This window comes from Carassius gibelio, chromosome A14, assembly GCF_023724105.1.
Source record: "Carassius gibelio isolate Cgi1373 ecotype wild population from Czech Republic chromosome A14, carGib1.2-hapl.c, whole genome shotgun sequence".
Taxonomy (NCBI): Eukaryota; Metazoa; Chordata; class Actinopteri; order Cypriniformes; family Cyprinidae; genus Carassius; species Carassius gibelio.
The window spans coordinates 1,336,186-1,353,362 of NC_068384.1; the positions used below are offsets into that span (position 1 = coordinate 1,336,186).

The 17,177-nt window shown below is 38.1% G+C and overlaps 1 protein-coding gene across 5 annotated transcripts; it reads right to left on the reverse strand.

Moving 5' to 3' along the window:
- Positions 1-2,528: 2,528 nt before the first annotated feature.
- On the reverse strand, positions 2,529-16,536 carry LOC128027183 (SH3 domain and tetratricopeptide repeat-containing protein 2). 5 transcript variants are annotated; one of them, XM_052614512.1, is made up of 19 exons: positions 16,282-16,467; positions 14,101-14,455; positions 13,447-13,545; positions 12,688-12,813; positions 12,234-12,361; positions 12,033-12,138; positions 11,802-11,945; positions 10,876-11,071; positions 10,687-10,760; positions 9,836-10,031; positions 9,401-9,534; positions 9,261-9,311; positions 7,289-9,007; positions 6,504-6,681; positions 6,217-6,367; positions 5,842-5,964; positions 5,567-5,717; positions 4,566-4,762; positions 2,529-4,236 (listed from the first exon to the last, which is right to left on the reverse strand). In XM_052614512.1, the coding sequence occupies exons 2-19, from the start codon at positions 14,156-14,158 to the stop codon at positions 3,778-3,780; spliced, it is 4,290 nt and encodes a 1,429-aa protein (XP_052470472.1). In that variant the 5' UTR covers positions 14,159-14,455; positions 16,282-16,467; the 3' UTR covers positions 2,529-3,777. The 5 variants fall into 5 exon arrangements, with proteins under 5 accessions (XP_052470472.1, XP_052470474.1, XP_052470475.1 ...); XM_052614514.1 differs by having other exon boundaries at positions 13,989-14,455; XM_052614515.1 differs by lacking the exon at positions 14,101-14,455 and adding an exon at positions 13,989-14,100 and having other exon boundaries at positions 16,282-16,466.
- Between the last annotated feature and the right edge of the window lie 641 nt (positions 16,537-17,177).

Below are 17,177 nucleotides of genomic sequence, written 5' to 3' on the forward strand. Positions count from 1 at the left end.
GAGTACTAGCAGTCACTAGCCGCATTTCCACTGTCGGCCCAGTGCGAGCCAGGGCTTAAAAGAGGCCGTTTGTTTGCATGCTTTGTTATATATTCAAATTCAAAATCATCTATGTTTTAATTATAGAATTGATTTAATTTATCAGGACTCAAAATTAATCACACATAAATACACTTATTTCTATTTTATTTATTTATTTTTAACGCTTATGAAAATAGCCTGCTTATTCAGTCGAGTCTGTTTCTGTTTATTAGCCACAGTATAGCCGTCACATTTAGAATGAATGATAATATCTCTATTGTTATAAAAGCTCCCGAACAAAAAACATTATTAGGCTATATTCTTTTATGATAGGCAACGTGAGATAAACTCTCGAGACGAGGCTTGTGAAAGATAATATAAGTTACTTAATACACTATTGTGATAGAGAATAAGAAGCTGACGTCTGATTTCTTCAAGCGGTCTTATTTTACCATGTTTACTATGGTAATATGTTTAGCGTGCATATCTTTTTCATCGCTTATACATATTTCTGCCTTGTATGGTGATTATCCACATTGGACCAAGTTATTTCAAACACTCGCTGCTGACTGAAAGAGAGTTTTGAGCTCAACTTATTTTTAAAAAAAGTGTTTAATGCTGGTGTTAAAGCTGTTATCTTTCTGAAATGATCCTCGGCGCAGACTCGCTATTTTTATAAAAGCTCCCGAACAAAAATCATTATTATATTTTGATGATATGCAACGTGGAGCTAAACTCTTGAAAAGAGACGACAGATAAAATGTTACTTAATAAATACACAATTGTGATAGAGAATAAGAAGCTGACGTCTGATTTCTCCAAGCGGTAATATTTAACATGTTTACTGTGTAACGTTAATGTTTAGCGTACATAGTCTTTTACATCGCTTATAAATATTTCTGCCTTGTTTAGTGATTATAATCCACATCGGATCAAGTTATTTCAAACACTTGCTGCTAACTAAGGGTGAGTTTTGAGCTCAACTTATTTTAAAACGTCTTTAATGCTGGTGTTAAAGCTGTCATCTCTCTGAAATGATCCGCGCTGACGCTCTCTAGACACGGAGAAACTCCGCCTTTGTTCATAACCCCTCCTCTAGCCCCAGCTGGCCCGCTTTGGCCCAAGGTTTTCGTCGGGCCAAAAAACCCTGGCCGTTGGCCCCGAGGAAGCCCCGGCGAGGCACGATCAAGCCCCGGAAGTGACTGTGGAAACGCGACTGGCCCTGGCACGCACTAGCACGCCGGTCTTAGCTCGATAGTGGAAACACGGCTATTCTGACCAATGTGTTACACTTGAACTTGAAGATGACCAAGCACTCTGGCCAAAACATCTCACTGACAAAGAACGCTGCTTAATAGTGCAGAGAGGCCCTGTTCAGAGCAAGGATAGAATTTATCCTTTTTATTTTTCTTCTTTTTTTCTTACAGATACAACTCCAGATGTCTATACATCATTGCTGTGTGAAGACTGCTGAAGAGAAGTAACAAGTAGGGCTTTTTTTTTTAAATAAGGATTGACAAAAGGAGGGAAACAAGAGATGTAGAGGGCCCCATGTCTGTGTTTGCCTTGGGCCCCAAAATGTCTAAATCCGCCCCTGCTGTTCATGCACTACCCCCACCCACAATTCCGTCCGGCCCGAGACTAGAACTCACAACCCTTCGATTGGGAGTCCAACCCTCTAACCATTAGGCCACGACTTCCCACTATAAGCTATAACTATAAGCTATGTTATTTACAATAATAACTACTGTTTTATTTAGACAGAGCTAAAGCAGCATCAGAACCACATTTCATACTAGGAGCTGAGGTGGATCATCTAGAAGACTAAATCTAAAATGTGTCTGTTCACAGACAGGAGCAGGCACAGAGCCACCTCAATGCAGACTAAACTCAGCTGTGTAGAGACACTATCAAAACAAACAAATATAAAAACCCAAATGGGCATCACTGTTGTCCAATTAAAATCAGTGAAGAAGCTTTAACACTGCAATGTAAGACACAAATGTGATATCCATTTTTGACAACAATGCCACATAACTGCAATATGAAAACTGAGAGGGTGTCATGGATTTAAATGCAGGCACTTTGCCTAATTTTTATTAGAGAGAGAGAGAGAGAGCGAGAGAGAGAGAGACTGCTGGCACACCAGCAGAGTCCACCACTGCGACTTAAGAAAACATTTGTTAATGTAATTAAAACACTTACGTTGCAGCAGGCTTCTGGTATGAATCACGTGGAACTTCCGCTTTCATAAAAAAGTGGATTAATCGCCCTAGTAATTAACAAAATAAATAAATAAATAAAGAGTCGCTTTCATTGTTTTAAGAATAGTATACTTTCTCTTACCACAATCACAGAGGAATACTGTATGTTCAGAAGTGAAGTGACTCACCATAGCCAATACCTCCCTCTAGTGGAGGATATTATTAGTATAATACTATACATGTTTATTTTGAGTAGGCACTACAAACGTTTCGGAGGTTTCAAAGATAAAGCAACCAAAAGAGTCAAGTCAAGTCACCTTTATTTATATAGCGCTTTAAACAAAGTATAAGAGTCAAAATATAAATAAGTTAACCATACAGTCTTCTGATTGTATGGTTATGGACTGTATACTGAATAGAAGCAAACTGTTTTGACTGTGACTGTACATACAAAATAAGGAACATAAAAAAGCACTGCTTCATATTCAGCAAGATTTACACCATTTACACGAGTGTCACATTTTAAACTTTGTTTCTCACAATTTTTGTTTTATTAAAGGTTCTCAGTTTCCAAAACCAGATATAAAGAAATTTAAAGTACAGATTCTGTTGAGGTCATTTTAACAGCTTTTTAAAGGCTCACCAGTGAGCATAACATGACTATGTCATGTTTATATAACCTGAATGCGGCGATTTCACTTCACTTCACAAATTTATCTAGATCTAACGAGTTAATTGATAGATAGATAATTCATTTTTACCTCTTTCCTCCTGTGTCTCCTCGCTAGTCGCGACTCCTTGTTCCCTCGCTTCGCGCGCACTCAGAAAGTTTTCCAAACAAATCAGTCTCTTGCCGCTGTCGTGTCCTCTCGTGCTGGCTGCATTCACTGCAGTTGGACATTGGAGATTTATGCTCATAAATTTTCAAATTGGACATAACTTTTAATTTGTTGCTACCAACTGGGGTGGCGATGCTTTCTTTTAGGGTGGATCCGGTAGATCCGCCCCACATCTATTTGTGTGAAAGTACATAGCACATAACATGCACAATACCTGTATAAACACGGATATCTATTTGTATAATATGTTTTACATGACTAAAATTGCGTCACCATTTTCAAAAGCCTCCGTTTTCACAGTCCACATTACAAAACAAAAACGGCGTTTTAAAATTTATCCACTTTGATCGAGCATTAAGCCAGTTTTGTTAATAGAGCTTCATTAAAAATGATTCTGCTCTGTAGGATCATGCACATGCTATAGAATCAGTATTTTCCCCATGGACGTTAAAATAATTTATTAAGCTTTAATTAAGTAAACATTTTAAGAGCCTTCAGACAGATAAATCAAAAACAAACAAACACAACAATCATATTTACAGATATACAAATGCATTTACAATTATGCGAACTCTTTAAAAATTTACTTTGAAACACTAATAGAATATATATTATACAATTTTGAACATTTGATAAAAAAGAAAAGAAAAAGTGTCTTATCGCTGTTCTACATTAGAGGAAGTAAATTTTTCAGAGTGATAGAATTGTGTAATTCACAATACTAAAGTCAAGCCCTCCTTCAAACTGCTTTGACGAGTGTGGTTTGTATTATCTGCACAGCTAGTCTCTGGATTGGTTTGATCAGGATGCACCGCATCTGTTTCCTTCGATACGTTAGTGTCCACATTAGTGTCGGTCATACTGGACTCTGTGAGAGTACTGGTGCCGCTGCTGGAGTCTGACCGACCAGCTTTGGTGTGAGTATCTGAATCTGCCTCAGCTGGGTCCTGATGTGCTTCTTCTGTGCCGCTAGAGTCTGTGTATCCTGCCAGTTCCTTCCTCAGGCTCTGCGCCTTTTCCATGTAGCTTTTACTCAGTTCAGCATCGGGTATGTGGTTGGCATGGATCTCTGCAAGCTTCATGTAGATTATGTAAAGTGTGCTTAGGCTTTCTTTGTCCTCCAGTGCTGCCGCCAGGGCTAAGTGGAAGTAGCCCATGGCATCAAATGCATCCTAAGGCAGAAAAAGTAATAAACATTCTTCAAATCAAATTAATTTACTCTGAATGTTACTGCTTAACTTATTTTTGTAGATAGTTTGGGCCTCATTCACTAATAATTTCACACAATTTGTGTTTACATCCAGAACATTTCTCACAGTAGGTGAGAATCAGATTCATAGAAGGTTTTTAAACGAAAATACATGAGTATGCAGGTGAGAGCATTATTTTATGTTTCTTCATTTATTTGTTGGAAGCATGTACTTTACTGTACGCTTACATTCAACATATTAAGTCTAGGATGGATGTACCTGTAAAATGTTAAACATAATGAGAGTCTCACCTTTAATCTGTATAGGGTCAGGTCAGCCAGTCTGCAGTACACTTTAACATAGTACCGAACTTCAACGGCATGTTCAAGTGCAGTGGGGCAGAGTGAAAGAGACTTCAGGTAGTAGTTCTCAGCCATCTCAAACTTCCCTAGAGAGAAGTATACTGAAGCAAGACGATGGAAGGACACTCTCTCATTCAGAGCAACACCTGTAAAAAAAACAAAAACAAAGCACTTAATATTAAAATGAGCAAACCTTGTCAGGTTATTGCACTTTCCTATATAATTTAAACCCAGTTTTAGTTAACCATCATAACACACAAAATGATTTGTGACATAAAAAACAAAAAAACAATGTCAGAGACCTTAGAGCAAACTGCAGTGGAAAAAGTTTAAGTAATCAATAGGGTGCTTTAGTTAAACACTTATCATAAAGGGTGGATTTTAATGTAGGCCAGTTGCCACATCAGAAGCTGACATACTGTTTAGCCTGCTTGAGAATGTATTTATTTATTCTGTAAATGTTATATATTGAAAGTCATACACATATTCCCATTTATTTACATGATCAGTTAAATTTTCAGCTGAATTGTCTGCTCGCCTGACAGTACAGAAAAAAAAACCTAATGCATTATGTACTTCACAGCCCATTTTACTTCTGTGAAGTCATTAAACTGGGTCTGTTTAGATTTCATCTTGAATTGCATGTATTATGATGTCTTCTGCAAATGGCACATGCTGTAGACTGAGGACATGTGTCTCCAGCAGGGGGCCACATAGATTACTTTAAGACTTACAAGCATTAAAACTGGCTATTATTATTATTATTATTAATAAATATTATTAATAATATATATATATATATATATATATATATATATATATATATATATATATATATATATATATTACAGGGTCTATAGTAATAATTTTCCAAACAGTGCTTCATTGGCTTTAAAAGCTCAATGTTATAGCTTTTTAAATGTTGTTGTTGATGTATATAAAGGTCTTACCAGTTGTGGCGCTGACCTGCACTGCGAGTGTGGCATACTGCAGTGCCTCTTCATACTCCTTCTGCTTCATCAGGAGCTCTGTGAGTTTGCTCAAAAGCCTAAACTCTGAGTGCACATCCTTAATGCTGCGCGCAAATGGCAAACTCCCATCCTTTAAAAAAATAATAAATAAAAATTCACAGTAGATAGATTCTGATGAATAACATGTTACATTTTATTTTAACTATTATCGAACTGTCTTGGAAATATCTTTTTGAACCCAAGATGAGGCCTACTCTGTAAAAAGGTAGGGCAGCCAGATGGTTTCTGTGTCCTTTGAAGAACACATCTCCTGCTTCCTCATAAATGCTCATAGCAAAGCATGAGTCGTTCATCCTCAGGGCTGTCTTTACTGCTGCCTGTAAACAGTTGTTTATGAAGAATAAATAAATAAATAATAACAATAATAATATATACATATAGTCATAACAGCTGATAAAAACATATATGTATGTGATATGGTAATAAGCTTGTTTACCACAAATTTTAAAGATTAGACTTGTCACATGTTTGGTGGCACACTTTCCCAAGTGGATATGCAAAAATGATAATACTAATCAATAATTAACTTTAACTCCTTAGCAATACCCCGCTTTGGTCCTTTGTCATACCTGTAGGTACATGTCAGCCAGTTCATCTTCATGGATCAGATAGTAGATACGGCCCACTTGCAGCCATGTCTCAGACTCTTCCTGTCTTTTTCCCAGGTCTATGGAGATTCTTAAGCTTTGCTTTGAATAATCAAGAGACTTCCTTGATGACCTGCAAAGTTTTAATTTTTTTTTTTATAAATTACTTTTAAATTCACTGATTCATTTGTTTTTTTATTAACTGATTCGATTGATCAAGTGTCAAAGTCTTGGCAATAGTGCTATATTGTGTTTAGAGTAGCTCTTACTTCTCAGTGTTGAGTGAGAGATAGAGGCTGCTGAGAAGTTCCAGGTACTCTCCTTCTAGCTGTTTATTCTTAAGCATTCTGCACAGCCCCACACAGTGCTCATAGTAAACAATACACTGTCCATACAGCAGCAAGTCAGCGTAATGGCGACTTAGAACTTTTGCCACAACCATTTGACCTGCATTTGGAAAGAGTTTTTATTTTTATTTTTTTAGTATTCACTATTAAAAATGGCTGAATTTAATTGCATTACATATCAAATTTAAAACATCTGCAAAACAATGGTAATGGACCATTTTTCAGAACCATTTTATACAATTTTAACCGATTGGTTTTGAGGTCATTTTTCAATGTTGTAAGTTCACCTCGAGTTCAAACCAGGTGGCCTATAAGAATAACCACCAAGTACAATTTGTCATATTAATAACAAATAACATATTAATAATAAATGTTACACAAAGTTTGACCACCAGAAAGTGTCCAAGACTTTTTGTATTCAATTTGAACAATATGTTTAAAATCTTCATTTTAAAGTCATAATTTTGTAAATTATTTTGATTGGAAAGTGTGCTTTTAATGTATATATAAATAAATTTAAAATGTAAAAATTTTAATAAATGCCACTTTTAAAAAAAATTATATTTTTATATAATCCCAATATATTTATACATTTTAATTGTGGCTTAAGTGTCAAAATTCTTTCTGCTGTCACTATAGGTGTCAGGTATCGATGCAAACTTGGGGCAATGGGGCAATCCAGAAAAGTCAAATCTTGTTATACTTACTGTGCAGATTGTTAGCACTAATAGCAATAAGGAGGCCCATCTCAAAGCATAGTCTGACTTCCTGACTCCCTCCTCTATCCCTGTAGCTCCGGCCAAGCCAAAGCAAAGCCTGGACATGCTCCTGATCTGTAGGACTCTCTGAAAGAAACTGGAATAGGTGGAGGGAATTGAGTAGGAAACACTCTGCTAAGCCCGAAGCCCCTATAGAAAGAGATAAGCAGCCCAAGTTAGCCAGTGCTAGTGCTTCATTGCGTTTGTTCCCATTCTCTCGAGAGATCTGAAGAGCGTTATAAAAGTTTCTTGCTGCATCTTGGACTCTGCCCTGTTTGCGGTGGCATAGGGCTAGAAGGTTGTAGACTACACCACGCTGTGTTGGACTGTCTGTTTCATCCAAAGATTTAAGCACAGGTTGCAGAGTATTCTGAGCTTGTATGGGTTCCTCTGTTAGCACCAATAGCCAGGCCAGCAGTATGGATGCCTCAAAGCCCTCCTCTTCATTAACCTGGCTTCCAGTCTGTGCTGCTTTTTGGGCAAAAGGCACAGCCTTCTCTAAAGCTCCATGCTGCTGGTAAACACTAGCCAGGCTCAGGCACAGGTCCCTCTGAGTCCTCAAGTCTTCCCCTTGACTAGCTATTGACAAGGCCTGTTGAAGGTAGACCACCACCTGTGCAGGAAGCACAGAAGTACTCTCCTTCCAGTGCGGATTAAGCCTGACTGAGTTTTTGATAAAGAGTTCAATTTTCTGGAATGCATCATCCAAGGAATGCTCTTGCCCTGAGTCTAGACTTAAAGAAGCTAGTGTGAGGTAGGGCAAATACTTTTTATGATAAAGCCTGCACAGCATCCAGTTGAGATCAACTGGGGCTACTGGCCTCCCTTGTTCTGCAGACAGAGTGATAGTAAGGAACTGAAGTCTCTCTACAAAAGGTAAAGCATCCTCTATTTTTCTTAGACGGAGAAAGAGACAGAGGGAGAGGTAGCATGTCCGTGCCTCTAGGTACTTGTCTTTTTCAATTATGGCTTTGCGCATGATTGGTTTGAGCAGCTCAAACTCATCCACAGAGCAGAAGTTGTGGCAAGGAAGACACATAATTAGAGCACTTGCCTTTTCTAGAGTGAATGGCAGTTTGTCCATCATCTTCTGTTTCAGGTAAACAGCAGTGAGATTGGTATACAGTGCAGTTAGAAGAGGTCTGTCATCAAAACCATTTACAGGGACCTTTTGAGCCTCCTCGAAGTACACTCGTGCTTGTGAGTACTTCAGTTTCTTGGCACATAGCCGGCCAAGAAGGAAGCAGGCTCGCCGGTGGGCCCAGAGCATCCTGCCTTTCTTCGCTCCTTCTCGCAAGTTTTCCAGATGTTGAAGCACCTCATCCTCTGCAAGGCCATGGAAGAAAGTGTCCAGGAAAGAGTAGGAGAGGTCATAAAGTGTTTGAAATGTGTCCTGGAAATATTCCAGATTTAAGAGGGTCAGGATTGGGTCACATCTCTCAGCTTCATCAGCCTCCCAGATACCCTCATCCATGAAGTTTGGAGGGTCTTCCTCATATTCATCCATCTCTCTAAAGGTGTCCTCCAGGTTAAAGGAGAGGACCTCAGAGTCCCGGTCGAGATGATTCTGAGAGGTACAAAACGATTGCCGTGGTGAAGAGTGGTAGGGAGTTGCACCACTGATTTCAGATATGGTGCTCCTTCTTTGATCCACTGTAGATTTCTGCTCTGCAGATTATACAAAGAGTAAATGTCAGAACTGTTTGATTTTAAATACTAAATTATGTAATTAAAGAGTAGGAGGTAGGAAGGAAAGGAATATGTGGACAGTATGACTGTGCATCAAAATGAAGAACTAGTTGGTGATTGTTAATTGTTAATTCCATACAGCCGGAAGTTGTAGAAAAACAGAAGTGATAAAAGCGTTCATGCAGCAACCTTTCCTGTTATGTGCTATGTGTGACTTTAAAAAGGGGCTTACCTGACTTCGGATGATTTCTTATGAAAGGGAAATCAGAGTCATCAAGTCTATCTGCAGTGTGAAAGTGTAAAAAATATGAAAATTCTTGAATATGAACTGTATTCAAACATTATTTGAGGTCTCCCAGAGAGAGCTCTTACCCAGTCTATACACAGTGCTTATATCAGTGAAGGATAGATTTGCTAGTACATCAGACTGGTAGGGTTCAAAGCAGGGGTTAAGTTTAGTGAGGGCCACCCTTTCCTCCTCACTGAGAAAGACCAATTGTTCATTGCTGTGCAAAGCCAACAAAGACAACATTATCAGCCACATGACTCTCATTCGGATAGCTTCATCACATCATCACATAACTCCAATACCCCCCCTCCCAACACCCTAATCACCCCCAGCTAAACAGAGGCACATTCACAAAGGTCAACAGAATAAAATAGTGTTTGCAAGCTGGTTGTTTTCAATTGGTATGTCAGTATTGTCGAGAGGCACATTAGATAAATGTTTTTTTACAAAATAGAGAAGGTCATTAATTTGAGCACATGCTGAATCTGTAAATATAAATAGTTGAACTGTTTACTTACAGAGGCTCAATGCTCTGAGGTTTTACACTGGCCTTGTGAACAAATCCTATCTCTCCACTGGTGAGGTGCCTTCCTATGAACATGTTCAGAGCATTGAAAACAAATCCCTCAATCTTGATTATGTCTCCCTTGCATAAGTGCAGCTCATCTTTAACCACTGGGTGATGGTCCACTACTGCTATACAAGTCCCCACCACTGAAAGGGAAGCAGAAAGGAAGGTGGGATTTTTGTTGTCACTACATTTTAGATGAATATTATTTAAACACATATTCTGGGGTTCAATTAAAGTTAAGCTCAGCTGACAGGATTTATCACTGTGGTATTAATGCAAAAACGACATGTCGCTCGTTTTCTTTAAAAACAAGAGGTTGAGGCACTTCTAGAGTAAAACTAAATTGGTACAATTTTTGATGGGCTTTAATGGAAAGCAACATTGTGAAGCTTATTTTATTTAAAACTTCTCATTAATTAATTGTGTATTATTTATCTGTAAAACTTAAAAAAATAAATAATAATAATTACAGTCGTTTTAGGCTTGTAGGAGTTATTTTATCATGAAATTTGCAAATTGAAATAAAATTTACACTTTGAATACACATTTTAATTCTCGCACTAAATTCAATCTGCATATTGTTTTATGTCTTGTGGCTATACTATAAAAGTGAGTATTTTAACTTTCATGCATTCACATCCACTGTACAATTTGTGTCTCATTGTAAGCCAGATAATTGAAAGGGGGGAAATATATATTTTTTTAATGAACAGTATGCCACAAATTCTGTTTACTGGGCTTAACTTGTAATGAACTCGGAATATTCATTTTAAGGGTTATTTGAAAAGAGAATCTCACCAACAGGGTGATCGAAGAGGCCTTCTGTAACTGGAATCCCCCCTGCATTCCCGGGATATTTCTTAAGGAACCACCTAGAAAGAAAAAGCATTATTTGTAAGAGATAATAAAAATAAAAACATTTAAACTTTTCACAGTTACCATGAAACCTATACGGTTAAATGAACTTAGAAGGTCAGTGTCACTTACTGATAGAATGGATAGGGCAGAGGCTGCATATCATGCACAGGGACCAAACCATGTTGGCCCGTGGACAGCAGCATACCCTCCCAAATGGTCTCTTGTCCTATGTCTTTAACCATGACCAGGTCATTCCTCCTGTAGGTCAGCTCCTCTTCCTCCTCTCTGCAATCGCTGTTATATAAAGTCTTGGCAAAGAATGTACCTAAAAAAGTAATGAAAATGTTCTAAGTAATTATCCCTGTTTCATTTTCCTCTACACTCTCAAAAAAATGTAATAAAAAAAGTACAAAAGCTGTCACTGTGGCGGTACCCTATTAAAATGTACTAATATGTATAATCTAGATACTAATATTTACCTTTAAAGAACAATATAGTATGCACCCTTTAGGGTAAATAAGGTGCAAAGGTGAACTGCCCCAAAACTCTTTGTCTTTCTCTATCTCTCTTTCTTTGAAGTGGATCCATAAACAAGTTAATGCATTCATAGATCATTCAAAAGTATTTTGTCGAATAACAGTTTGTCCTATAAAAAGAAAAATTTTGTTCAGGATGGTTATGTCTGCTTTGTGGCTGTGGCCTTAATTAGAGAACATACTTAAAAGTAATTGTTTTTGATAAATACTAGCTATCAATTATGAATGTCCAGGAGAGACTTTGGTATGAATAAGGTAGTTTATACTAACAAAATTCATAGAAGCAAGATATTTTGAATGTAAACAAACCCAAGGAAATATTGAGACTATTATTACACAATCTTATTTTTTAGGTTATTTGACCTCTGAATAGGTTAGTCTGCAATATTTCTATAGTGAACTTTAGAATATAGTCTAAATCCATAGTCCATATCATTCTACCAGTTTGTCCATATACTGTGTGGTTACAGGTGATTTTGTTAACTAGTGAGAAATCAGCAAGCTGTGGAGGCTCATTACCTTCTTGTAGCAGAAGTCCTAAGTAAAGAGTAGCTAAGTGGTCTTCATCCACTGTTACACAGATCTCTACATCACTTAGCAATGCAGGATCCAGCCAGAACGACTGGTCACACAGGAAGTTTTCGAGACATCTTGCTACATATCCTAGAATATAAAAGCAATACTTAAGCTAGAACAGTACAATGAATCATACTGTAGAAGTGCCAGAAAGTTAGTTCCACTGTGACTAACCGAGTGCCAGGTAAGTGGAGAACTTCCAAATCTCCTCCACAGTCTTAAAGGTGATGATAAAGCTGTCTTTTTCAGCATTAACAGACACAAGTCTTGCAGACAGATCCTGTGTGGATAGTATCAACAGTCACTTGTAATGTAATGTAATAAGTTCATCAGTGGTGCCAGTGCATGTTTTACATGAATAATTCTGTGTCTCACCTTGAATAGCTGAACAACTTCCTTGCTGTTGCTCTCTACTACTCGGAGTCTGGTACGTAGTGCCTCCTGAAGCTCACCGTCAAGCGTTACACCAGATCGTCGCCTCCCGCTAAATAACAAAACAACATCTCCAAAAAGCAAAAGGGAATGGAGTTAAGTATCCACCACAAAGAAACCAATTGATCAATTGCATTAGCAGTAACTGGAATGCTCTTGTGATGTAGGGTGTCAACCATCACTAAGCTAGTACGCTTAGCAAACCAATATGAATTGTATTAGATTTTTTTGCAGGAACAGCACTATGAGCGACCACAACACTAAAGACATACCATTAGGGCAAGTGCATACATTTAGGAAGTCGGGCTTAATAAATGGTGCCATTAAAGGCTATTATAGAGATAGGCCATTATTTCCATGCAAGTCTATGGGACACGAAAATCCATGCTGAAGATACCTGGAGGGACGCGTTCTCCTACTGAAGATACTGTGCTGCTTCCGCTGAATGTTTCCTTCCTCCTGCAGTAAATCTCTCTGCTTATGCCTTCTGGCTCCACGTCGGCCTCAGCCTCCGCTTCCTCATCTCCAATAGCAAAACAAAGGAAACAGGGGCCAACACAGCTTTACAGAATGCAAATGCATTTGGTATGTAGTCCAGTAAACTTCCATAGCACCTCATAACTATGATTACGTTTATGATTAAGCAGTAAACTTACAGAAAAGCTAATCTGATTGGCAGAAGAGGGATAAGACTGATGGATTACTGAATAATTAAGGACAAGGTCCCTTTTGCAGGTATGCATTTCATATGTATGAGGGTGTATGGTCATCACCATGTATAATAGTTCCTTATTCAAAAACATGATACAGTTGGTGCTAATTAGCATGTTTGTAGCTATGCAAATATCAGAGCTTTGTTTACAAGCTCATAACGTTGTGGACATAAACAGGAAGTGCAAGCCATATCATAATGGCTGTATAAATATCAGCCAGATAGCTTAAATAATAGCTTCTTCCTCATCTCCGGGTGGGTATGACCTTCCCAGATTTGCATTGAAAAGAGAGGATGTTTCGGACAGTAGTTAAATATAATTCATTAAACACAAAATACATTTATATTAGTATCATGTAAAATTATAGTGTCCTATAGATTCCTATATATTCTAAAATTGTTGTTTTCTGAAACATTCATGCTTTACTCAAAAAATCATCTTACCAGCTATCATGGCGTCATTGGGCGAAAAGAGCTCACTGACGGCTGCTAAAGCATATGGAGGGTCATTCCATAAGGCATCGAGCTCAGCGGGTGATATCGCTATTGAAAGGGAGGGTGATGTTTAGGGGAGTGTTATTAAATTAGCTATATGACAAGCTGAAGCATTGTCACAGCCACAGCCTTCAAATAATGAAAGCATGTGCAAAACCAGACCAAGATCTAAGAGAGGGAGTGTGCGCATGCAGACAGTGACAAACTTAAACATTATTAACCCTCATATTGAATTTGCCTGACTCTAGCATTGAGAAATCATCATGTACACTTAAATTGATACAATCCTCTGTCACGAAAGGACAGCATTTGCTAGTTATTAGTCAACATCTGATAGTAAATTATCTAAAATTACACAAGCAGCAAAACAATATGACAGAAATTCACACAGCGACAACAGTACGTAATTAGTCACAACAGACAATCACACCATTATGCACAACAACGAGGCACACAGACTGCCCCGAAGGGAAGTGCACATCCTGCATTACCTTCATGGGTAAAGCTATTACCCATGACTGACAGAAACACTGTGATGTCTCCCTGTGAAAGTTACTCTTTCTTCTCATGGCAAAAATCTATGAAAGCCAGGATTGGACCAACCTGAAAATAAGAAGCAGTTTCTGAGGCACGGAATTGGACAGCAGCAGCAGCATGCCATGATGTACACAGCCAGCTTCAAACTCAGGTTCAATAGTGGCCGCTCGATGATAGATCCACTTATCGATGGAGTCACTCCTCTCCCTCTCTCTCTTCCTTTCCATTTTCCTCTCCTGCTTAATCCGCACTCTCTCTACTGCTCAATTCTAACTTCCATCTATTTTGTACTCTCCCCTTTCCTCTCTGCATCCACTCAGCAGATGAGTGAAGCACTGCTGGCATGTTTGTGTGGGCTGGTCAGTGCCTCTCTGTGCCAGGGGCTCTTGAGGAAAATAAGAGCAGCAGCATTCTCACATCGCTGGCATATGGGGACAAAAGGCCCAGTGAATAAATGGGCATTACTCACAGCACATGAACATGGAATTTTTTTATTTATTGGTAATAAATTTAACTTCTGTACTAGACGTTGTAATATTAGGGCTAACAGCTCCAAGTTGTACATTCTAACATCTCTGGCTCTAAGGCCCCTTTATGTCTGGCATCATTACTTTCAGCAAGTTTCTATCAGTCCAAAGATAGTCTGAATGTAAACAGGAGTTTTTTTTTGTTTTTGTTTTTTGCATTTACAGGATTTAAGGGCTGTCAATACTAATAATCATAATAATTTTAAGCCATTGTAAATGTAATTAAACCAAATAAATACAAATTTACCAAAGCTATTTTAGATTTTTGAAAATTATGCAGATGCAAATAAATAAATAAAAAATAGCTGAGAAAATTAAAACATTCCCCATTACTTAAACTTGCTACCGCCCAGTTCAACAAATCTGTAAGTTAAGGAAGTTTTTTTTTTTTAAGTATCTAGAAGACTACGGGGGTAAAAAGATAATTTGGCACTACATATGTTTAACATCTGCAGATGTTGTGGGGGTGAATAATGTATTTACCATTTTTATTTCACTGCTTTCTTGAGAACCACTGGGGAAATGTGATGACCGAGTAACACTCCAGCTATTTGGTTTTAATTTGTTATAAGAATGATAATGATGAGGTTCTTAGGATGCAACCTTTGGTGTAAACTTGTAGAGTTCTGTCATCCTATCGTATTTAGTCTTTCTTTAATGTACTGTCTGATTGTCTAAACTACATGGAATCAGTTTCTCTATCAGCACTACTACTGTCTCTGTCTCGGGGCTTAACAAAGAGGGCATCGATACAGAATAACATTGTTAATCTTAGTGTTTTGTTAAGAAAGAACCCAGTCAGATTCTAATTGAATCTGTGGAGTCTTGTGAGTCTGAGCAGCTGTAAACAGCCAGGAGGCTTTTCTCTGCATAACTCTTACAGCATCTCTCTGGTCCTTCAATGCTATAATCAAGTGTTTTGCCATGGGAATACCCAGTGTGTGAATTATACATACATTTTTTTCTTACTTCTTAACAAAATTTCTTTTTATGGTCATAATGGTAATCTCTTAAAATAAAACATTTAATTCATCTGAATGCAATTTCTTTTAGTGAATGTTTCATTATTAGCGGGTGAAATTTTGTATGGACTTGTAATTAACCTTTTTTTTTTTTTTACTTACTATGCTAAAAACAACACCGGAGCCCATATGTGTGCAGATGTCAATGCTGATAACTATACACCCAATGTTGTGAAAGTAGCTTAAACTGTTGTAGCATGGCAGTACAATGTCTATTGAAACGCAATACAAAAAAGTTGAACTGTCCCATGCACCTGGGACAGTGGAGTTAGCAGTGTCTCTCTGGGTTACTGGCTCACTGTGTGGATATCAGGGAAAAGAGCGGGGCAGATTTGTAACATGAGTAAATGCTTTAGACTCTAAGTTTAGAATGTCGCCTAAGCCCAAGCAGCACATGGTGATACTATTAAACTGGGAGAAAAGCGAATTCATAGAACCTATAGTTGGTGAAACAAACGGATACATTGTTAGAGAAAACAAATGCTCTACATTTTAATATCAGTATTCTATGTAAAAGATATGTAGGGACAACTGGGGGTCTCAACAACTAGTTAAAAAGTAAATACAATATAAGTGAATCACTTGTCCTACTTCCATTCAAAGGTTGATATATATTAACACAGCAATTTCAGTTGAGTACACAGTCACTCACACACACTATAGCCTCTGAGAGAGAGAGAGAGAGAGAGAGAGCATACCTCTGTCCTGCTGACACCCGGCTGTGAGTTTGTTCCGCATAGATCTGTCAGTTTGTGTTCTGTGGAGTTGACGAAAAGTTCCTTTCAAGCTGTCTAAAACTAAACATCATAGTCTGTAATGCTCCTGTAGGACAAGGGGTGTGTATGTGTGTGTGTGTGTGTGTGTGTGTGTGTGTAGGTGTGTATGTCCTTGTGGCATGAGTTTAGAGCTTTTGCTGAACGAAGTATGTAAACTCCTCCCCTAAATGATATGCTGCTTTTTCGTTCTCTCAGTTTCTCTTTCTCTCTCTCTCTCTTTGAGCCCGTCCCTCTCACTCCCCTATTCTGCTGGACTCTAGGTCAGGTCAGAAGTTCTTTAGTCAGTTAATAAGGTGGGATAACAAACTCTCTAAATTTCAGGAACGGAATTTCACTTAATTTTTCTCTGATGGAAAAAAGGATAATCCATCTGGTCTGACTTGTTTTTCATAGAACACAACACAATGCCTTGAGTCCTTATCAACTTCATTATAGTAAAATATGCCCTCTTGTTCACATTCCAAAGGTGCTTTCTACAGCATATCCAGACGTGTGTGTGTGTGTGTGTGTGCTCATTCCCATCGTGCTTTGAGTGAAGAATGCATGTAAAAATCTTTAAAATTGTGCTTCTTTTTCTTTAAATCATTGTTATTTATTTTTCCAAGAATGCTTCTCCTTTGGTTTTATCTCGTCAGATAACAAAGTGGGCCTTGGCTCAGCTAGTCATTTCTTGCTTTTCTCTCTTGGTTAAATATAAACCCTGGAATAGACTCCAGCTTCTACAGACTCTTGTTGAGCTATTACAAAAGTCACCCTGAGATGATATATGGGGTAAGGCATGTGACTTGCTGCCTGGGCTGTGAAAGAAGGTAGTATGT